Source organism: Littorina saxatilis, linkage group LG3, assembly GCF_037325665.1.
Source record: "Littorina saxatilis isolate snail1 linkage group LG3, US_GU_Lsax_2.0, whole genome shotgun sequence".
Taxonomy (NCBI): Eukaryota; Metazoa; Mollusca; class Gastropoda; order Littorinimorpha; family Littorinidae; genus Littorina; species Littorina saxatilis.
The window spans coordinates 14,894,650-14,918,618 of NC_090247.1; the positions used below are offsets into that span (position 1 = coordinate 14,894,650).

At 47.9% G+C, this 23,969-nt stretch overlaps 1 protein-coding gene and 1 non-coding gene across 2 annotated transcripts in view; both read left to right on the forward strand.

The window, feature by feature from the left end:
- Nucleotides 1-23,969, forward strand: part of LOC138961711 (protein CIP2A homolog L-like) — a 37,223-nt gene that overhangs the window by 7,635 nt on the left and 5,619 nt on the right. The window contains exons 9-18 of the mRNA XM_070333381.1: nucleotides 1,076-1,154; nucleotides 1,696-1,929; nucleotides 14,932-15,085; nucleotides 15,972-16,125; nucleotides 16,942-17,041; nucleotides 17,701-17,819; nucleotides 18,234-18,465; nucleotides 18,746-19,053; nucleotides 21,178-21,240; nucleotides 22,452-22,565. Coding sequence (XP_070189482.1) covers nucleotides 1,076-1,154; nucleotides 1,696-1,929; nucleotides 14,932-15,085; nucleotides 15,972-16,125; nucleotides 16,942-17,041; nucleotides 17,701-17,819; nucleotides 18,234-18,465; nucleotides 18,746-19,053; nucleotides 21,178-21,240; nucleotides 22,452-22,565 — 1,557 coding nt within the window. The remainder of the gene's footprint in view (nucleotides 1-1,075; nucleotides 1,155-1,695; nucleotides 1,930-14,931; nucleotides 15,086-15,971; nucleotides 16,126-16,941; nucleotides 17,042-17,700; nucleotides 17,820-18,233; nucleotides 18,466-18,745; nucleotides 19,054-21,177; nucleotides 21,241-22,451; nucleotides 22,566-23,969) is intronic.
- LOC138963351 (5S ribosomal RNA) lies at nucleotides 5,773-5,891 on the forward strand. Its single transcript, XR_011454813.1, has one exon. It is a non-coding gene; the product is annotated as a 5S ribosomal RNA (ribosomal RNA).

Genomic DNA, 23,969 nt, shown 5'->3' on the forward strand with positions numbered 1-23,969 from the left:
CACACACACATACACCACGACCCTCGTCTCGATTCCCCCTCTACGTTAAAACATTTAGTCAAAACTTGACTAAATGTAAAAAGACAGACGACAGAACAGAAAGAAGATCTACAGATTAACGATTCACATTTTACGACTCACAAACCAAAACAAACGGTCCAAAAATACAGATAACTAAAAGCGTTCTCTTTATTTTGTCGTTCAAAATAGCTGTTGCAACTATTACCGAATGGCCATATAAATAGTAAGATTTACTTCAAATAAATAAAAATAAGCTTCTGCAAGATTGGAGAGGAATCAATGTTGTGACCAGACTAAAAAGGTTTAGTTGACAGTCTTCGTCATTAGTCTGCATTAATGAGAAAGGGTCTTACAAATGGAGGTAACATTAGGTACTACAGTGTTTTCTGTGATGTGAGGCCCAGTGAGAGGACAACTCATAATAAAGGACGCTTTCTGCTGTCACTTTGTTTATCACCTTAACCCCAAAAGTCCTCTCATGAAAGTTCACCTGCTTCTTCTTCGTCTTTCATGGGCTTAGACTCCCACGTTCACTCATGGTTTTAGCACGAGTGGATTTTTACGTGTATGACCGTTTTTACCCCGCCATTCAGGCAGCATACGCCGATTTTGGGGGAGGCATGCTGGGTATTTTCGTGTTTCTATAACCCACCAAACTCTGACATGGATTACAGGATCTTTTCCGTGCGCACTTGGTCTTGTGCTTGCGTGTACACACGAAGGGGGTTAAGTCACTAGCAGGTCTGCACATAAGTTGACCTGGGAGATCGGAAAAATCTCCACTCTTAATCCACCAGGCGGCAGCGACCGGGATTCGAACTCACGACCTCCCGATTAGGAGGCCGACGTCTTACCACTGTGCCACTTCGCCCGTCTAGTTCACCTGCAATGTAGGGACACTTTGACTGGTCCCAAGAGGGTCCATTCATCACAGGTGCCTCTGTCATTTTGTGTGTGTGTGTGTGTAACTTGGGCATATGGAGCACAAACTTGTAGAATGCACATTCTACTTAGAATATGTGTTACAGCGTAGTGATTTGCATGAATGTTTCAGATACCAGCAGAACCTGCCGAAATTGATTGAGGACACCCTCATGCTGATTTCATCCAGTTCTGTTCATTCTGTGGCCAAGGTAAGACCAGCTTTTTCACAAAAGAGCAAAGTTTACAGAAAAAATAAAGCAAGTACACACGAAAAGGAAGCAACCGGTTTTTTTCTTCCATGGTTTTGCCAGTGTTACAAAGGATTGTGAATTGCATGATAATTTTCAGTTTGTGATTACTCATGAATCTGGCAGAATAAGCAGCGCTGTTAATTTTGATGATTGCCTTTCCTATCTAGTGAGGGAGGCTAACTGAAGGAAATCATAACAGTGAAGATTAAAATGGTCTGTAATGCATCGCAAACTTCTCTTGAGAGCCTTGAAAGACATCAGTCATGTTCCATCGGTGCATGTGGCTATATCTGAAGCCAGATGTCTGGCAGTTTGATAGACGCCATGACAAGCCGTGAACCAGAAAAAAGTCAGACTTGACAACCAATGACTAGAAGAAAATCAGGTTCTGAACAAAGGAAACTGTTTTTGTGGCTTGGAAACATTTTCAGGCAGTCTTTATTATCTTATGTGCATGTACATAGGCAGATAAAATGTGTAGTTTTTTTTCATCCAACAGATCTTTGAGCTCCTCATCTCATTCTGCGCACTGGGATCACTGCGGTCATGCATGTGTCAGATCCTGTTCAGCGGCTCCGTCCCTCCAGCCTCAGAGCTAGGCGAGGCGTTGAGCAAACCGCCGCGCCCAGACTGCCCCCCTCTGGTGGCCACCGTCTGCTGGGCTGCCCTGCCGTCTGCAACAGCCTGCAAGGCCTCGCTGGCAGCCATGGAGTTTCTCAAAGAAATGTATGAGGTGAGTAGACTCTTGTGTGAGATGTGGTGCCCTGCCAACAGCCTGCAAAGCCTAACTGCACAGCGCAGGAGTTTCTCAAAGTAATGTATAAGCAGAGATGAGATTTTTCCGCTTTTTCGCGGAATTCCGCTCAAAAGTTGATCCCCAGGACTGTTTTTCTGAATCGTCCAGATCCGTTGAGAAAAAATGGGGGGTAGAGGTTTGATTATTAAAATCTGACCTGCCAATGACTGAATCTCCCAAAAGACCAGACCGGTTTTTGATTGTCCGGACCAACAAGAATACCTCCGACAAAAAACATCTCCGCCGAGCTCAAAACCAAAAATCTACGAAATAAACTTTAGACCCGTGTACGAACTGTCCATTTGGGAACAAGTTTCCCTTCATCATCAGTGTCTTCATCGCGGAAGTTCCTAAATGGGCTGATTTAGTTGTTGACTTTAGCCACTTTCGTGTGCAAGCAAGATGGCGGCGTCAATGCGATTGTTGGCAGAAACAGAACATGCTTTAGCTTCTGAGATTGATAAAGGGCTAAAGAACAAATGGGTTTGGGCGTGGAAAGACGAAATTATAAATACCGAAGTGAAGGGACGAAAACTGTCCATCCGTCTCGGAGATTCGGTTCAAAAGTTGAATGACAAACATAGTGTGGACCCAGTGGATCAAAGATGTAAAATTGTACCTTCTGTGGGGTCAACACTTCTTTTTTAAGGCAAAAGGGAAGTGTTTATGGCCCCTTTGTTGACCCAACAGAAGGGCAGGGGAGACAATCGGCCAGCAGTGCCCTGCTGTGCTATAATTTGATGCTAAACTTTTTCATGTTTTTTGTAAATATGTTTTGGAAAATTGATTTTGAAATTGCTATGATTTTTCACAAAAGTTAAAATCATAAAAAGCTTTAATTTAATTCAATAACATTTCACTTTTTGTGGACTTAAGGGCAGGTGGGCCAGTGCAAAATTGACCAAATCGTTCAAAACACTGTTTTGGGTATTTTAGCAGATTATGTTTCCATAACATACCTATCATCCATGTGTGTCGGTGTTTTTGTCAAAAGTGTCCTATTTATCTGTCAATAAAGACAAAATGTGAACATGTGTGGCATTGATTGTCTTCTGTAGTCGATATTCCCCCGCCAAAAAATGTCTCATTTCAAAGGCTAGTTACAGCTTTGTCCTCAGCAAAACAGTGCATTCACGACACACGAAACTGCGCAGCAGCTCTTGACCTATAACATGACATCAGTGTTTTGATGAATGTTCCATTCACTCAGCCACTTGTCCGTTGCAAAGGCAGCAATCGTAATCGAACGGAAATGTCCTTATTTGGAAGCTACTCGACATCCATTGGTTCGTTTCATAAACCGAAATCGGGAACCAGTTTACTTTGTGAGTGCGCATGCTCAGCTTACGAATTTTGCATACGGAAACTACCGAAGAGACTCTCGGCCATGACGGGAACACCCGAAGTTCACTCGGTTTTACAACATCCTGGTTACACATCAAACGATCGGTGACAACCGAAAGCGAATTTTTCCTTGAGGAACAACCTTTGATACGATAACAATGGCTCGAAATAAGAAAGAGGACAATGTCTTTATTAGTTCGGTTAGCAACAACAAGTAGTTCCGCTGGTACTAGGCCAAAGTTTGGATTCTGTCGGTGTTTCCGATACAGAGGAAAGCTTTGATCTCCACGCAGATCCACAGGTCGCCATTTCCGAACATGCCATGCAGCACACTTTTTACGTCTCGGCACTGGCTTGCTTTGCGCTGAATTTGAGTCAGTTTCTGTGCAGTATCTCCTCGACAAGCAAGTTGAGCATTTGCTACGCAAAAAAACAAAAACAGGAGAAAGTATCCAACATCAGTCAGATTATCGGTAATGTTTGCTGGGCCTGCCATTTCCCGAACGAAACTGGATCAGCAACTGTTTGTATCAATCTGCACTTTCGTAAATTCCGTCACTGTCTTGACGAACTGTGTCATTTTCTTCACCGCGATACACAGTTCATTGCGAAGAGCTTCCTCAGTAAATCGTTCAGATTCCACGTACGATTTGTTGTCAAAAAACAACTCAAACGAAAGTTTCAAACTCATCATCCTCCATCTTGCTTGTCGAAGCATCAAAGTATGTATCGATGTAAAAACAAAAGCAGAAAACTTCGAGGAAACTAACAAATCGACGAGATAACGGAAGGAAATAAGTCTCGTTCTGGCTCAAGTAAGTTACCGTTAAAAATACCGTTATTCTCGCATGCAAATACAAACGAGAATCGGGTCATTGATACACGTTTAGCGCTGGGGCAGTATCCCCATGCTGGTTGACAGAGGGAAAGAAGGGATGGACGCATAAATTCTCTGCTGGCGTGCTAAAGGCTAAGTAGTTTGCAATTCAAATAAACTAAGCTGTTCATTCATAACACAGTTTTGTCCTTGTGTGTCTGTTTCAATGGTGTTTCTGTGGTGTTCAATCTTCAATGTCGTTTTTCTCAGTTCAGCCATTTTGCCTACGGTTACCTCTTGGGTTACGCGATTTCTCTGGCTGTAATTTAGCTAGAGCAATATTTTCTTTTGTAGTTTGTGCAGAATATAACATTCTGGGGGATTACGAAGGGATTTTGCTGAAATTTTATTATAGTCATATCCAGATTATTTCAAAAAATAATTTCGCAAGCGTTACCCTAAAGTTTGACAGTTGTAACAAAGAAGTGTTCCTAACTCCAAATATAAATATAATAAACAAGATCTGCTTCGTAATCCCCTAGAGCATACCCAGAAGGATAAAATAAAACAATAATTAGAAGTGTGACAATCACATCTGATGAAAATCCGTGTATCTCCTGTACTCCACTGTCAATATAACACTTACCTCGACAGTACTATTCTTGCACATTATCTATTATAGGCCGAAAAAATTGGACAAAACGCTGAGTGGGTACAATTATCTCCCATAACCATGCGCCACCGTGGATCCCAAGCACTGTCCGAGTGCTTCCCCCTTACAGGATGTAGGTGGCGCGTCCTCTTTCTTTTTTCGCGCGTGTCAGACCGGCTGTGTTTCTGCTACGCTCCCGGATTATTTTGGACTAAGAGGCTCCTTTTCTGTGTGGACTATCACCTGTTGGATTCTTGTGTGTTATTCCACTTCTGGCTTGAGGCTACGTTGTGTTTCCTTCAACTTGTGCCTCCGTTTTTGTGTGGCGGACTCGGCGTGCCTCCCGTCCTACTTCGTGGTGACCGGTCGTCTGCTTCTCGTTTCGCCGCATTCACTTGAGTATTGACCTAAATTTTCTTTGAATTTTGTTAATTCTCGGTCTTTAAGGGTACGTACAGGGCGAGGTAGGATGTCTCGTCCTGTTTTGGGCTCTGGTTCTACGGAACCAGAGTCTGCCGGGGGCAACCCTTCTCCGGGCGCCCAGCGTCATGTTTTACGCACGGAGAAGGGGATCTTTCGGCGCTCCGACTCTCCCTCCCCAAACGCTTTGCGTTTGCGGCGAGGGAGGGCGGAGAAAGCCTGTTTGAGCAAGCTCAATGCGAGCTTGCTCAAACAGGCTGGGCTTGAGCCTGGGACTTCGGGCGGGGCTGCGCCGTCGAAGGTTCGGGGAAGGTCGAGGGGAAAGAAAAAGCTTCTTTCTCCTTCTCCTTCAGTGGAACAGGCTTCCCCCCCTTCGACGCCGTTGTCCGGCCCTCAGTCTCAGGCTTCAGCTCCTCCCGGTTTCAAGCCTGGGGGGAAGGTTTCCTTCTCCCCCCTGGCTCGAATCCGGGGGCAGGTCGATTCCCAACCCTCTTTGGGGGTTGGTGAATCCGATCTAGGGGCTACTGGAGAGACTCAGGTTTTGACAGCCAACGGCCATACCACGTTGAAAACACCGGTTCTCGTCCGACCACCGAAGTTAAGCAACGTCGGGCCCGGTTAGTACTTGGATGGGTGACCGCCTGGGAACACCGGGTGCAGTTGGCATTAAAATCTTCCTTTTCCGGTGCCTCTCCTGTGCCCTCCTCGGTTTCCACCGCTGTGGAAGCCAGGAGGGACACGGGTCCTCCTCTGAACTCCCTCGCTGGGTCGTCTGCTGCTGTTTTGACAGTAGTTTCGGCCTCCTGGGGGGGGAGATCGGAGGAGATGACGGGGTCTCTGAATTCCCTCCCCGCTGGGGTTGGGATGCGAATTGACCCCGTTCAGGGCGGTCCTGTGGGGGCAGGGGTTTCAGGCTTCGTGCCTACGACCACTGCTACTACGGTTCCCTCTGACGTCCGTGTGACTGGTGGCTGTCCCTCTTGAAACGCTCCGGCCGACTAGTTACTGGACGTGGAGGTGTTCGACAGAACGTGGTACTTCTGTCGAATGGTCAGGGCGACGGGAACATTGTTTCTGTTGCTCAGACCGACACCTCCGACCGGACCGTCTTGACCCCACGCCATTCCTTAGCGTCTGGTGTTCGGGTGACGGATGGTCCGGACCAAGGGTCCGGAACGTTCCAGGCTTACGGGTCGGGATCGAACCGGACCCACGGGTCCCGACTGGACTTGACCTCCGGGTTTGGTCCGGACGGGACCCATGGTACGGGACCGTACCGGACCTTAGGGTCCGGTGCGGGACAGTACCTCTGGCCCTTGCCGGACCCCCCGGACCTACGGGTCCGGAGGGTACGGTACCGGACCAGTGGTCCGGTCGGGACCGGACCACTCGACCACCTCTGTTGGTCTGGGTGGTCTGGCACCGAACCGGAACACACCGGACCTACGGGTCCGGAAGGTACGGTACCGGACCAGGGGTCCGGTCGGGACCGGACCACTCGACCACCTCTGTTGGTCCGGGTGGTCTGGCACCGAACCGGACCATGCCGGACCTACGGGTCCGGATGGTACGGTATGTCCACGTCCGGACCGAGCCACCCGAACACTTCTGTGGGTACGGATGGTTCGGTACCGAACGGGACCTCCGGATGGTACGGGACCGGACCGAATCTACGGGTTCGGATGGTCCGGTACCGGACCACCCGACCACCCGACCACCTCTGTTGGTCCGGATGGTCTGTCACCGAACCGGACCACCGGACCTACGGGTCCGGATGGTACGGTAGGTCCACGTCCGGACCGAACACTTCAGTGGGTACGGATGGTTCGGTGCCGTATGGGACCTCCGGATGGTATGGGACCGGACCACAGGACCGGAACACCGGACCACCCTACCGGATCGGTCCGGACCACCCGACCACCTCTGTTGGTCCGGATGGTCTGGCACCGAACCGGACCTACGGGTCCGGATGGTACGGTATGTCCACGTCCGGACCGAGCCACCCGAACACTTCTGTGGGTACGGGTGGTTCGGTGCCGAACGGGACCTCCGGATGGTGCGGGACCGGACCGGACCTACGGGTCCGGATGGTCCGGTGCTGGACCGGTGGTCCGGTCCGGACCGGACCACCCGACCACCTCTGTTGGTCCGGATGGTCTGGCACCGAACCGGACCATACCGGACTTACGGGTCCGGATGGTACGGTGTGTCCACGTCCGGACCGAGCCACCCGAACACTTCTGTGGGTACGGATGGTTCGGTACCGAACGGGACCTCCGGATGGTACGGGACCGGACCGGAACACCGGACCGGACCACCCTACCGGACCGTTCCGGACCACCCGACCACCTCTGTTGGTCCGGATGGTCTGGCACCGAACCGGACCTACGGGTCCGGATGGTACGGTACGTCCACGCCCGGACCGAACCACCCGAACACTTCTGTGCGTACGGATGGTTCGGTGCCGAACAGGACCTCCGGATGGTACCGGACCTACGGGTCCGGACCTACGGGTCCGGATGGTCCGGTGCGGGACCACCCGACCACCTCTGTTGGTCTGGATGGTCTGGCACCGAACCGGACCTAACCACCCGAACACTTCTGTGGGTACGATGGTTCGGTGCTGAACGGGACCTCCGGATGGTACGGCACCGGACCGGACCACCCTACCGGACCGGATCGGCACCCCCGACCGGACCGGACCATTTCTTTTCTGATCAGACCCGATGGGTTCCTGTTCAGTCTATAGATGGCGGGGGTTCGTTGGCTGGGCTGACCCAACAGTCGCAGGGTTGTTGTTTTTCTCCCCCTTCGGCTGCTGGAGACGTTTCGTCTTTGGGGCAGGGGTCTTCGCGGCCTCTTGCTTCTGTGGGCGTTTCTTCACAGCCTGCTTCATCGCTTTCGGCTCTTCCCCCTCAAGCTCCCTACACTCCTGCTTTTGAGGAGTTGTCGGGAAGTGAAGAGGAGAGTGAGTCGGAGGACGATAGGGAGGAGGATCAGGGTCGCCCTGAGGTTAACACTGAACCTCTACCCTTGCCGGTTTCTGATGGAACTTCCGAAGCTATGCTTCGTACTTTCCAACAGTACATGACAGACATCACGCGGCGTCTTGACGTCACGGATGCCTCTCTTAAGCGTCTGTCGTCTAGTGTTGACACACAGGACGTGGACCCGGGGTCTGAGGACGAGAGGCAGGAGGCTCGTCCTCGCACAGCTAGAAGGACGTTTGAACAGTTTCAGGACGTCCTTCCCTGAGACGCCCTCTCGTCCTTTGAGTCCGCTTCGGCCCGGGCGCGGGAGGCTCACGCCGCGTCTGCCGGCGGCTCGTTTTATGAACGATCCGGCCGCCGGCAATTCGCGTTCCACCCTAGTCTAAGTGCCACGGTGGAAGCGGCAGCACATCGCCTGAGGAGTACAGATTCACGTGCAAACGCGACCTATGTTCCTCGGGAGGACGCGGGTTCAGTGCCATGCTTTCCTTCGGGAGGCGCACCTCCACTGTTTCCTCGTGTCCAATCTGTTTCGTCCCTCCCTTTTCCCTTTGACTCTCGAACTCTCCCTTTCCAGACTTCGAGTGTTTAGGGTGGGGCTGACGGTGATGTGTTCGTTGGGGAGGTGCCTTCGGTCAAGAAGGTGGAACTGAGCTCTGCTTCGTTCCACAATCTTGAGGCCACCGTTTCTTCCACAGTCGAGGCCCAATCACAGGCCTTGACATGGATGAGCACGCTGTCCACACTGTTGGACCCTCCCGATCGGGCAGAGTCCGATTCCACTCGGGTCCTTGACACGGTTCGAGTGGATCGGGCTTTGCATGCCGTGCGATCGTGCGTGACGTCTGCGGCAGAATTGGCCATTGGAACACGGGTCCACTTTATTGGCCCTGTTCCGTGATCATTTTCTGCCTACTTCTATAGTGCCTCCGGATATGAGGAAGAGTCTGAGGAACACGTTTCCTCAGCCTTCTTCCCTCTTTCATCCGGACACTGTTCGTTCTGTGGTGGAGTCCACACGCCAGAGGAACACGGATTCTCTGATGGTTGGCCTCGCTGCTTCGGCGACGGCGGCGGGGAGTAAGAGAAGTGCTACAGTCACCTCCAGCTCCCAGCCTCAGAAGAAGAAGAAGAAGCCAGTTTCACTGCCTCCTTCTTCCTCCTCTTAGGCGCCTGTTGCGTTCCCAAGCAAGACGAAGGGTGCTCAGACAGGTAAGGGGAAGCAGCACCACCAGGGGGGGTGGTCGCAAGCCTGCGCCTGCCCGCCAGCAGAATTTTCAGTGAGTCCCGGCCCTACGTTGACGCCCCCTCAAGTTGCCCCTCTTTCGTCCGTCGGTTCCCTTTTTTCGGGCCCGCGGCATGTGGGGCAGACTGGTCTCCAACCAGTTTTTCTTGAGGGTGGTGTGGTCGGGGTTTTCTCTACCGCTGTCGTCACAACCTCCATTGTCCGCTCTACCTTGGACGTTCCCCCCTCCTCGAGAGCCTGCCAGATGGCAGGCTCTTCAGGACGAGGTGAACTCGTTGGTCGAGAAGAAGGCGGTCTACCCCCTTTCTCAGCCTTCTCTGGGGTTCTGCTCCCGCCTGTTCACCGTCCCCAAAAAGGACGGCCGGTTCAGGCCGGTGTTGGACCTCTCCACCTTGAACTTGTACCTTCACAGGTGCAAGTTCAAGATGGAAACCCCTTCGTCGGTCCGGTTGGCCATCCGGCCAAACGATTGGGCCATGTCTGGGACCTCCAGGATGCTTACTTCCACATCCTGGTGGCCCCGGGGTACCGACATCTGCTCCGGTTCGTTTGGGAGGGCACGGTGTTCGAGTTTCGGGCCCTCCCATTCGGCCTGTCCTTGGCCCCTCTGATTTTCAACGGGGACAACAACACCACATGCTTAGCTTACCTTCGCCACCAGGGGGGCACCAATTCTCGGTCCCTCTCCCTGTTGGCGGAGGAGATTCTGCTCTGGTGCCAGACCAATCAGGTCCGGATGTCAGTCCAGTTCGTTCCGGGGAAACTGAACGCCCTGGCCGACATTCTCAGTCGGGGCGATCAGGTTCTCTCCACAGAATGGACCATCGCTCACAACGTTCTACAGCGTCTGTGGGCAAGGTGGGACCGTCCTCTGATCGATCTGTTCGTAACTCGATTCAGCGCTCGGCTTCCCAGGTACGTCAGCCCCTTTCGAGACATGAATGCGTTCCACTTGGACGCATTCACTCTCTTGTGGAGGCTCCTCGATGCTTACGCCTATCCCCCGACATCTCTGATTCCGAGGGTGCTGGCAAAATATCTGCAGGAACGACCAAGACTGATTTTGGTCGCGCCTTACTGGCCAACAGCTCCGTGGTTTCCAGATCTTCGCGGTCTCACCCACGTAGACCCTCTACCTCTGGATCTGGACGGGGGAGGTCTGCTCCAGCCTCGATCATGCCTCCCTCATCCACGTCCAGAGAGTCTGTGCTTGACCGCATGGCTCTTGTGCGCTCCAAACTGCTTGCACTAGGATTGCACAAGAGTTCAGTAGAGTTTTCCTTGAACGCTAAGAGGCGATCAACTAATCAGCTCTACGACTTACGCTGGAGAGCTTGGGCCACCTTCGCCTTGTCCAAGGGGATAAAGCCGCTTTATCCCTCAACACAGGACTTGGCCAACTTCCTGGTGGAAGTGTATCAAAAGAAGAGTCTTTCTTCTAAGACTCTTCTTGGATACAGATCTGCCATCGCTTCCACGATTGCGGCCGCTACTGGTCGCAGAACTGAACACTTGATCAGGTCCTCCCTCATCGCTAATGTCCTTTCGGGTATTAGCAATGCAGCGGTGTCTAAACCTCGGGTTTCATTTCCCAAGGGGGATGTCTTTCTGGTCCTCAAACTCCTGCGTAGCAATGAGTTTGAACCCCTGGCAGGCATCAGTATCAAGTTGCTGATTTTTAAGACTAATTGTTCCTCATCGCTTTAGCCACTTGCCGTAGACTCAGTGGTATTCAAGCTTTGAGTGGCCTGGACTTTGACATTGAGTTCACCACACAGCAGTGGTTGCTAGCATGGTCACGTCAGTCTAAGGTATGTTTCTTGGGTATATTTTCTTTTACGGTAGTACTGTTCGAAAATTGCCTGGGTATCTTAATCCTTGGATTTAAGTGATTTTGATTAAGGAGTTTAATACTCTACATATCACCCTCACACCACTCTGGTATTCTGTGCAAGAATAGTACTGTCGAGGTAAGTGTTATATTGACTGTAAGGCTTCTTTTTAAGCCTACTGTCTATATGATACTTACCGAGACAGTACTATTAGAGTTTCCCTCCCGCCTCCCCTCTTGATATGTTATGGGCTTTTTGAGGGTCTGCAGCTCATAAAGAAAGAGGACGCGCCACCTACATCCTGTAAGGGGGAAGCACTCGGACAGTGCTTGGGATCCACGGTGGCGCATGGTTATGGGAGATAATTGTACCCACTCAGCGTTTTGTCCAATTTTTTCGGCCTATAATAGATAATGTGCAAGAATAGTACTGTCTCGGTAAGTATCATATAGACAGTAGGCTTAAAAAGAAGCCTTACATTTGTCTGTATTTTGACTGTTTTTGTCGCGTAAAACAAAAACCAGCAACCGAAAATACAAAAAGTGACTATTCTTTGTCATCATTTGTTCATTTCTTTCATAAAATAACATTCAGACACAATAAAACATTCAAAATTAAAAAAAAGGTAGTGCACTGGCCCACCTCCCCTTAAGTGCAAACAGCTGGTGTGGACATTTAATTTGTTTGAGTGACTGATAAGAATGGAACGAGCGGATGAGTGCGCGTTCAAGAACAGCTCTGATGGACAGTGACCAGCTGTAATTCAGCACATGCACTTACACAAAAGAGCTTCTCGCCACGCTCGCGTGGCGATGGGCAGTTTGTGTGATTGCATGCGCCTTTCTTTGATTGGCTCGTAGCGGACCGTTGGAACTGACCGATGCGGCGGACAGTGCCCCGCGCACAGCTTAGCTTAGCGTCACTACGCAAGATTCCAGCAAGCTGAAAGGTCATGTTTTTGTATTTGGTGAACATTTTTCCACCACCCACCCCTCCTCCATTTTATCAATCATGGAGGCATGCATTTTGTAACTTTGTGGAGCTGGAGCTTTGTTTCATGTCGCTGGTTGATGTCCATTGTAATAGTCAAGAGAGATAATTCGTATGTTCCGATCAGTTTCCTGCTGTACATTTCGCTGTTGTTGTTTTTCTTGCATGCCATGCCAGGGTGAGCTGACACCACCGTTTGAGCTTCGGTGCAGTACCGTCATTGACAGGTCCGGAACCGAAGCTTAAGCTTTAGTTCACAGATCGCATCGGTCCACAGCCTACTTCCCTTCGCCCTGAGTGGTTTGGGTTGAGTAGCCCGCGACTGTGGCATCTGGCATTCTTTTTTCGGTTTACTTACTAACCTGGTTGATCCTTAGGGTCAGGTCGAGGGAAGTAATCCCCGGGCTCTTTCTCGATTTTTATCAGTTTCTGTAGGTCTGCCTCAATCGTTTTTGCGACCCGCAAAAGGCCCCCTTTGTTTCACCCAACAGTAGGGCAGGGGAGACAATAAGTCAGCTGCTCTGCTGGGCTACTGACGCTAACCTTTTTCTTCTTTTTCCTTGGTAAATATATTTTGGCAAGTTGATGTTTAATTTGCTACATTTAATCCCTTCGCTTGACCCAACAGAAGGGCAAGGGAGACAATCGGTCAGCAGTGCCCTGCTGTGCTATTTGATGCTAACTTTTTCATGTTTTTGTACAGCCCTTTGTTGACCCAACAGAAGGGCAGGGGAGACAATCGGCCAGCAGTGCCCTGCTGTGCTATAATTTGATGCTAAACTTTTTCATGTTTTTTGTAAATATGTTTTGGAAAATTGATTTTGAAATTGCTATGATTTTTCACAAAAGTTAAAATTTAAAGCTTTAATTTAATTCAATAACATTTCACTTTACGTGGACTTAACTGCAAACAGCTGGTGTGGACATTTAATTTGTTTGAGTGACTGATAAGAATGGAACGAGCGGATGAGTGCGCGTTCAGTACAGCTCTGATGGACAGTAACCAGCTGTAATTCAGTTTGTTAGCACATGCACTTACACAAAATATTCTGCTGCTAAGACTCATTTCTGAGCAATTTTTTGTTATGAAAATGTTAAAAACGCTTCAGCTTCAGGGGGCTTTGCCCCCTGGACCCCAAATTTCTTTTACCCTCTTAAATTAAAAATTTGGGAATCTCATCTCTGATAAGGTGAGTAGACTCTTGTTTGAGATGTGGTGCCTTGCCGTCTGCTACAGTGTGCAAGGCCTCTCTAGCAGCGCAGGAACTTCTCAAAGAAATGTATGAGGTGAGTTGGCTCTTGTTTGAGATGTGGTGCCTTGCCGTCTGCTACTGTCTGCAAGGCCTCACTGGCAGCGCAGGAACTTCTCAAAGAAAGGTATGAGGTGAGTAGACTCTTGTTTGAGATGTGATGCCCTGCCGTCTGCCTGCCAGGCCTCACTGGTAGTGCTGGAGTTTCTCAAAGAAATGTATGAGGTGAGTAGACTCTTGTTTGAGATGTGATGCCCTGCCGTCTGCCTGCCAGGCCTCACTGGTAGCGCTGGAGTTTCTCAAAGAAATGTATGAGGTGAGTAGACTCTTGTTTGAGATGTGATGCCCTGCCAACTGCAACAGCCTGCAAAACCCTCACTGGCAGCGCTAGAGTTTCTCAAAGTAATGTATGAGGTGAGTAGACTCTTGTTTGAGGTGTGCATTTGATCCAGTGAAAAGGATAAGTATTTGGTATTTAAAATATCTTTTTGTCCTTTGTGATAGCATGCATCGACAGAATCGCGCAACCCAATTTTGTCCCTGTATGCGTGTATTGGTGTTTTCCAAGGCCTGAGACTTTTGTTGTGACCTCAGGATTTGTATTGTGTGCTTGTTTGCACATGGGGGTGTTTGGACACAAAATCTGCACAAATCAGACGGTGAGTCAAAATCTATCAAGGGGTCGACCAGTTAAAACCAACAATGGCAGATAATGACTGACTCCAGATGTGTATGTTATGCAGTGTCTGCTCGATATGACCCCATTTCTTTTGAAAACATACACATCAGAATTTAATTTGTTGCGGCAATGATCGCTGGCCCCCAGTGATGGCTGACGTGTTTTGCCTGAGGTCATGTTTTTTTTCTCAAGAGATCATGTGAGTTTGGGATCACTGCAGTGAATCGTGGCTCCAGTGTGTAGATTTTGGAAAGAAAAAGACATCATGTCGAGCGGACACTGCATAACGTTAAGTCTTCTTCTTCAGCGTTCCAGAATTTTTTGGTTACAAGTGAGCTCGTTTTGCCCATTTGGGTTCCCCACACTATACTCTGCGAGCATAGTCAGCTTCACTCCGCTTTCGTTGAGTAGGCATGCTGGGTATTTTCGTGTTTCCATAACTCACCGAACTCCGACATTGATTACAGGATCTTTTTCATGCGCACTTGGTGTTGTGCTTGCATGTACACACAAAGGGGGTTAAGTCACTAGCAGGTCTGCAAATAAGTTGACCTGGGAGATCGGAAAAAAATCTCCACTCTTAACCCACCAGGCGGCAGCGACCGGGATTCGAACTCACGACCTTCCGATCAGGAGGCCGACGTCTTGACACCATGCCACTGCGCCCGTCTAACATTTAGTCTATTTTGCTGTTGTAACCCTGTACCTGTGTTTTGTAGGAAGTGCTGTGCCGGGAGGACCAGGACATGCAGAGTGGGATGAGCTTGGTGCTGCCGGTGCTGGTTGGAACACTGCGGGACCCCCTGGACCCAGACAGCCCAAACATCAAGAACTCCTGTGGCAGATTGTCGGGGACTCTCAGGCTGCTCTTAGGTAAGGTGTGATCCAGAGTAAAGGTGCAACTGAGAGAGAAATTCTAGTTTATGCCCTCATTGCAAAGCCATTACGGGCATGTTCCCGGGTGTTTACCCCGACTTTAGATGAGTTGCACAAGTGTATGCGTATTTAGGTGTAATCAGCCACCTGCACTTATGGCAGAATGACCGAGGTCTTTTACGTGCCTCTGTGGTGACATGGGGTGGTACATGGATACCGTCTCTGGGTCTGCACATAGAGTTGACCCGTGTCTGTCCCGGCCCGGTTTTGAACCCGCAGGTGGTAGAGCACTGGACATGAGGTGCAACTGGCCATATGTTTGTCTCTTTCACTGTTTTCATCTGAGGAATGGTACAGATTTTGAATTCATTTTGGGTAAAAGTTTTTCCTTATTGACACATACTGTCCTTTTCTAAATTTTTGTTGAGTGACATCTGTTTTCAGTGTTGTCCTCAGAAGGTGATACAATTCCCTGTCGAGCTGATATTTGTTTTCACTGTTACAAGTGCTCAGAAGGTGATACAATTTATTGTTAGCTGATATCTGTTTTCAGTTATTTGCGCAGAAGATGATGCAATTTATCATTAGCTGATATCTGGTTTCAGTTATTTGCTCAGAAGGTGATGTAATTTATCATTAGCATATATCTGTTTTCCGTTACTTGTTAGGAAGGTGATGTCATTTATCATTAGCTGACATCTTGCTTGCCTACCAACCCACCTGTGATTTTATTTTTATAGGTACACTATCCACTTTATCTTTCACTCAGGGAAATTAGGCGCACCAACCGAATGAGGATAGTTGCCCTGTACAGGGATTGCCTCAGTACTTGAAGATGCTCAAAAGGTGATGTAATTTATCACTAGCTGACATGTGTTTTTAGTGTTGTGCTCGGAGGATGAGATCAAGCTTGGCATAGCAGAGTCAGTGAAGGCACAGGACTTTGCCTCCCTCCTTCAGTTCCAGCTGACCAGTAACAAGACTGTCCAGAGACAGTCCGCGTCGCTCAAATCTGTCAGCCCCGACCAGGACTGGGGGTAAGCAAGTTCTGTCATGTTTGCAATGTTTCAGGCTTGCTGTATTTTTACTAACTTACTTAGGCCCTTTGCCCCCAGCGGAGCATAGGCCATTGACGACGTTTCCCCCATCACACTCTGCTCTGGGCTGTTCTTTCCGCTTCTGTCCAACTGTTGCCTTGCCTCTTCAGTTCTGCCTCTGTGTCACGCCTCCAGCTGTTTCTTGGCCTCCCTCTCTTTCTTTTCCCCTTGCTGTATTCTACACTGGCTTAAATGTTTCTGCGATATGGAGGTTGCAACAGTATAAACCCTTTTGCTGCCTGTACGACGTCATCTGATTTCCTGGGTAACTTTCTTTAACAGACAATAAACCGTTCAATAAACAACAGAAGAAGAAGAAAAACAACAATGTGTGCCTGTTTGGTGTATTCATTTATACATCAAGGGCACACTGTAAGTTGTCAATTCAAGTATAAATAAATATACAGGTAATGCTTTGTATACAAATATTTCCGGGCAGCAAACAGGTTAAACTAGAACTGTTTTTCATGATTATTTACGGTTGAAAACATGTATGTGCTTGCAACTGATTTTGTGTATTCACAGGTACCTATCCCAAAGACTGCAGTTACTTTTACTTGTAATGATTATCCTAACAAGACAGAGAGCACCTGTCTCTATTGCGTGCTGATTAAAAACAGTCATAGATGCAATCTTCTCAGAGTCATCTTCTCTGTACCAAGTGGCTTTGTGAGTGTTAATCACAGGTACGCTTCTATGTAGCAGCAACAACTGATAGTTATTATATTCTCTCCTGTCTTGTATCTTTGATGGCAGGCTGGCTGGTGTGGAAGTGGTGTTGCTGTCCATGCAGCTGATGAGCAAGATTCGTCGCTACGTTGACGGCTTGGAGCAGTACTTCTTCCAGCTTCTGCAGGTGGGGCTCTAGGTTAACCCTTTCACTGCTAGTATTGCTGTGTGTGTGTGTGTCACTGTGTGTGTGTCACTGTGTGTGTGTCACTGTGTGTGTGTGTGTGAGAGAGAGAGAGAGAATGAGAGAGAGAGCAAGAGCATGTGTTTCGAAACAATTGCAAAAAGAGAGAGAGCATCTGTCAGGATCTGTAAGAGGTTTGACGTTTGTACACGTTTTTTTTCTCAATTTGTTTAGGTGAAAATGTTTTTTGTGTTGAATCAGAACTGAATAAGCAAACTTGAAAGACATGGATCAGATAAATTAGTTCACTGGGAACTGTTCCTTTTTTTACTCCCCATGAGAGTCCCTATTGATTTGAAAAGCTTGATATGTTAGATTTATTGCAAAGCAGCAAATAGTACCATGGTCATGTGTGTTAATCATTACCTGTCTTTTTTGCAGCCACGGATGAAAATCTTTTTTTGCCATTTTAAAACGTTCAACCCCTTCATTTCCATCTTTGCTGCATGACATGAAATACCTTTCGCTTTTACAACCACGGATGAGAAAATATGAAAATCTTGACATTTTTCCCATTTTAAAATGTTGAACCCTTTTTCCCTCCTTTTTGACCACCTTTATTCTCTTCTTTGCTGCATGACAGAAAGTACCTATGTTGACAGGACAAAGAGATGGTGCCGTTCCTGGCGAGAGGGTGGACATCCAAAGACAGAGACCTCGTGCAGATTGCCTTACAGCTCACCTGTAAGGGAGCCGCACTGGATAACTTTCCTGATGTCATGTGAGTTCAGCAGCTCAATGTCCTACATACATGTCCTGGGCAATAACATTTGTGCGCTTTGCTATTGTACATCGCTGTGAGCTTTTGTGAGAAAGGGTGATTAATAAGTGTTTGTTAATATTATTATTAATTATTATCATTATTATTATCATTATTATTTCATGTTGAATGCCACAGAGCTACAGTCCCACAGTCTGTGACACCTCGGGGTGCTGTCTCAGCATTTCGGGAAGCCCTTGTACATTCACACTCAATCCTTGTAAAGTGTTGCCCTTTATTGGTGAGGAGGAGATGACACCAAGGACTGTTTATAAATTCAACATTTTGAAAAAGCCAATACTTTTTTGACCAAAATTCACCTAAGAACGTTTTACCAACACCCTGCTGAGATACGTTTCCCTCCCCGGTCAACAGCCTGGGCGATGCAGTAGCAGCAACAAACGCAAGTGCAGCTCCCAAGGCTTCAACTTTGTCAGAGTCCGCCATGGACATCTCTGTGACGCCCTCCCGCCAGTCCAGCATGGGGGAAGACAAGGAGAACTTGTCGGTGCATCGTCGAGCTATGGGCGACCTCTCCTTGCAGAGCATGCAGACTGCTGACGACTCAATCCAGTCCCTCATCGAAAAGATGCACTCCTCTATTGAGGTTAGTTAGCCGGTGTGATTGACAGATTGCTTGGTTAGGTTGGACATGCACTGTCCTGCCAAAAGATGCACTCCTCTATTGAGTTTAGTTAGCCGTTGTTATTGGCAGCTTGGTTAGGTTGGACTTTTTCACAGATCTGCGATTTTCCATCTTGTCTTGTCTTGTCTTGTCTTGTCTTGTCTTGTCTTGTCTTGTCTTGTCTTGTCTTGTCTTGTCTTGTCTTTTGTAGTGGTAACGGCTTGACATTTCTAATGCCTACATTTTGTCCTCTCCCTTACAGCTAAGAGATCTGAAGACGGCCGACATCATCGAGATCTACGAACACAGACTGCAGTCCCATCAGACCAAAGAGGACCACCTGCAGGACCTGCTGGAAGCAAAGTCCATGGCGCTGACTCAGGCCGATCGTCTCATCGCCCAGTACCGCTCCCGCCAGGCCAGACACGGAGCAGAGGCCCACAAAATGAGGTGTCTGTACCAAGAAGCGGAGAGGAAGAACGAAGGACTGCTGCAGGAGATGAACGAAATCAAACTGGACAAGGACCGGCTGAAGAACGAGTACGACCTGCTCAAACATGAGAAAAATCAGTGAGTGTTTTCTTAATCGTATTCTGTGACGGGCGTAATGGGTGGGTAATAGAAACAGGAAAATACCAAGCATGCACACCCTGAAAGCGGTGAATGGCTACTTAAAGGGCTGGGTAAAAACAACCATACACGTAAAAACCCACTCGTGCAAAAAATTAGTGTACGTTGGAGTTTCAGCACATGAACGCAGAAGAAGAAGAAATTCGTATTCTACAGCAGTCCCTCTCATGAACGGACACCCTTGGGCCATAGCAAACCTGTCCGTACATTGCAGGTGGCCGGTCACGGGAGGGGTAACCACACCACCCCCTCCCCCATACACTCACACAGACACACACACAATATGTTTGAGTCTATGCTAACCACTTCTTGTGGCTACTAAACGATAACATCCAACTCCAAATATTTTGTTAAACGTTCTGCAAAAAATGATTTGTATGAATGGTGTTGAAAAGAAGAGATAAAATATATCCTCAAGGCAGTGAACGCACTCACCATGCACTGACATCATACGAAAGCAGCCACACAAACACAGCACAGAGGCACGTGTGCAGATGCTTTGTGAGAATAAGCGTTGAAAACCAGTTTGAATAAAAACCAGCAGATAGAGCCGCATGGAGTCATAATCATTCTTCTTGTCTGGCTTTATTGACTGCATGCCGATCTTGTGGCAGTGACTTTTCACTCTTCAGTCGGAAATACACTGTACACAACACCGCTCACTCTCCCTCACTGCCCTGTCAACTGATCCTTGGAAATTGTTTGGAAGAGTACACCTCTCTATTTCTCTCCAATGCTCTTCCTGCTGACATGCAGTGACACCGGACACCCCACAGAGTTTAGCCAGCTACCCCCCCCCCCCCCGCTCTCTCTCTCTCTCTCTCTCTCCCTCCCCCCAGCCATGTTCTGTTTGGTGCTGTGGCCAGAGAGGTGTCACCGGCTAATAGGAAGGTTTCCGCCAGTTATCTCTTTGAGGTTTTGGGTGCTTACAGAGTACCGTGCCCTTGCGGGGGCATCAAACATCGAGGTCACAAGCAGGGTTAAGGGGAAGGTCGGCTGGGTGGACAGGAGACTACAATAGGAAGGTTTCCGCCAGTTATCTCACTTTGAGGTTTTGGGTGCTTAGAGAGTACCGTGCCCCTTTCGGGGGCATCAAACATCGAGGTTACAAGCAGGGTCGAGGGGAAGGTCGGCTGGGCGGACAGGGGACTATTGAGGCCAGCTGCACTGTTCACTCAGAGCAAAACCAGTTGACTGTGTCTAACTTTTGACAAAGCAACACAACTGAAGGGTTCACAGATTAGGTAACCGACTCACTGGTCAAGGCTGCGGGGAAACGAGTATCTTGTCAATGAAAGAGGTTACACACAGACAGCGAGGCTGAGAACGGTGGCCGATTTTTCACTCTCTTTCTCTGAGGGCCTTCATCGACTGTGGCTTCTGTTGCTTACGTCCAACAGACAAGAATAAAGAGCATAGTGCAGTTTCATGTTGGCATCTTCGCATTTGAAAGCAAGAAAGTGCGTGTACTCCACTCCTGACCCAAATTAACCCCCTCCTGATGGGTACACGTGCACCCAAATTAACAGATTCTACTACGTTCTTACCAGTTCCATTTAACTTTGCATACCATGCTAATTATGCAAAGTTAAATGGAACTGGTAAGTACTTGTAGATAGAGAGATTAATAAGAATCTCTACAGACTGTCATCACGCCTTTGCGGCTGTGACCTTTGTACCAAGAGCCGGACTGCTCTGTTATCGATTTTGGTGTGGTGAAAATTTGACGATGGTCTGTCCGTACTTTGCAGGTATGACCTGCTGTTGGGACCGGAAATTAGTGTCCGTGTCCCACGTTTTGCAGGTGTCCGTTTAAGGGGCGGAAAATATAGAAGGAAAACACTCCGTGCCGAGCAAATGTGTCCGTACATGTCAGGTGGCCGCTCACGCTGGGGGCCGTACATTGCAGGGACTGCTGTATGTAACTTTTGTTTTTGACAGAGGGGTCTTGAACTCATGTTAGGATGTGTCTGCCAATGCTGTGTTTCAAAAAGGGCTGTGTTATGGCTTGGATGAAGGTTGTTTCTGAACTGGTGGAAATAACAATGTCTTGGTTTGTTTCAGGTTAGAGCTGAAAGCCTTGGAGCTTGAAGAGCTCAAAGGAGCTCATGCTGATCTCTGTGATAAGTGAGTATTGCGTGTTCTGGTTACTTTATGCAGTTTCAAACTCTTTTGCGAGAGCAAGTACAGCTAGTTTTGTTGGCACTGGTTTGAAATTGGAAACTCAAATATTTGGGATTGTGTGCTACAAGATGTAGCATGCTTGTAAGTGTGTATTGCTTTTTTGTGTGATTTTAGGGAATATTATGTGATAATTATGTCCCAGACTTTGCCAGTATGAGCAGCTGCTACTTATACTTTGCAGCTCAATATCAAATATGTTTGAAACAACAAGTGAGATTTGATTTTTGTGATATTATGGTTTGTTCATCGTCAAGAATATTCTGAAATATGATATTTTGATAGTTATGTCACAAATCTTGCCAGTATAAACAGCTACTACTTATTCTTTGCAATTCAGTCATTAAATTTTGTTATTAAATATGTTGCAAACAACAAGTAAGATTTCATTTTTGTGATTTTATGGTATATTCATCATCAATATTCTTAGGCGACATGTATCTCAATAGAGGAACTCTTGACCTGGTGAAAGAGGGAACACTCTTGCTTTTAGTGAGGCAAGCTTTCTACACATGCTCCTTGTCCACATGTTTCAGACACACCCCTCGTTAGTGACTTTTGTCATGTAGGAAAAGTTGGATTCAGTAAAAGCAAACCGGCACGGTTGGCCTAGTGGTAAGGCGTCCGCCCCGTGATCGGGAGGTCGTGGGTTCGAACCCCGGCCGGGTCATACCTAAGACTTTAAAATTGGCAATCTAGTGGCTGCTCCGCCTGGCGTCTGGCATTATGGGGTTAGTGCTAGGACTGGTTGGTCCGGTGTCAGAATAATGTGACTGGGTGAGACATGAAGTCTGTGCTGCGACTTCTGTCTTGTGTGTGGCGCACGTTATATGTCGAAGCAGCACCGCCCTGATATGGCCCTTCGTGGTCGGCTGGGCGTTAAGCAAACGAACAAACAAACAAACAAACAAACAAACAAACAAACAAACAAAAAGTAAAAGCAAGAGTATTCACTCTTTCACAACCCATACAAACCGAAAAGTTATTTCTGAACTTCCGTCTGTTCCAATGAAGGACAGTGATATCTATGATGTAACACTCCTCTGGTGACTGAATCACTGAATGCCTGCCACATACAAGGGTTTTCTTTTATGACAGTTACCACTTTGCACGTACCGTACAGGCGGGGCACTTTCATCTTGGCATTGTCTTTTCAGGTGTGAGGAGATGGAGTCATGCTTGACGCGACAACAACAGGAGCTGAAGACGACACTGGAGATGCATGAGATACTACAGAAACACTACGAGTCCCTAAAACACCAGCATGACATGTGCGCTTAATGTTTATTCCTTTCATGGAAGAAAGGGGGGTTAGGACTTGAGTGTATGTTGCTGGGATTTTTTAGAAAGTTGAATTTGCTGAAATGGCCATAAAAGTTTCAGCAATATCTAGAAGTGTTCAGCAGCCTTTGCAGTCTCCTTACTAGCCTTGCCGTTAAAAAGTGTGGCAGTTTTGCAAAAATGACAATTAAGTGTTTGACTATTTGAATTTTTTGGGGTGTTTTGCTGACTGGTGACGCCAAAAGACATTCGTTGATTTATGATGACTGGGGAAAAGAAAATAGAATCAAGACAGGTTTTTACTTTTTTTTTTTTTACTGCATATATCTGTGTATGGTATCTTCATGTAGGATGAGAAATGTTTATACGCTCCTTGGAACCTGAACACGGGAGAGCTGTTCTTTGTGAAATTTATGAGTGTTCAAATGGAAAATTATTGTAATAATTATCTGACCTTGGTTGATTTGGGTTAGGAGCAGAAAGGAAGTGGGTAATGTGTATGACAATTATTAGGATTAAATCACATATTCTTACTCCAACTCACATATATAGCATTAACTTCCGTTTGATGCTTAGACATTGAAGTACAGACCCGGGTAACAGGGGGAGATAACTCCCAAAACAAAACCTTGAAGTCAAGGCCCTGGTAGTTACCTCCCCTCACCGGCAGCCTGCACATGCGCGGTACATACCACCGGTATAGTCATTCCCTACTTCAACACGCTTGTGTTCAGACGTGTTCGTACTTCTTCTAGGCTTTTCAGCCTTTGGCCTCCTGTGAGGAAGGCCATTGACCCTAGGTACATCTTGCTAAGCTGTTGGTGAGATCTTTCTTGTTTATGTGACAGGGAGACTACCGTCGCCCTTTACAGCAGACTCTGCAGAGTTGTTCGCCTTAGAAGTTGCGAGCTATTTATAGCTCGCAAGGCAACACCTGTGGATTGTAGAGTTCTGTTTGTGATGGGGTCTGGCGGCTTTTGTCTCTCTGTATGTTCATGGATTCCTTTGCGAATGCATAACAGTTTTTATAGGGCTGAGAAATAAGCTCTAAAATTCTCAATCCTGTTTGATTGGACTTCGCCTCCAAAGGTGATTGTGGTGTTTCGGCACTCGGTTACATTTGGCGTCGTCGACAGGGATGGGACTCGACATGATATGTTCAGGAATGGCGTTATGGCCACTGAATCATTTTCGTGCTGTTCCCATTCCACGAACCTGGGAGGGACCTAAGCTTGGCGGGTCCATGGTTCGGAACTTTGGGGACAAAGTTCATTCAAACGGGGGCGAGTGTGACAGGGAGACTACCGTCGCCCTTTACAGCAGACTCTGCAGAGTTGTTCGCCTTAGAAGTTGCGAGCTATTTATAGCTCGCAAGGCAACACCTGTGGATTGTA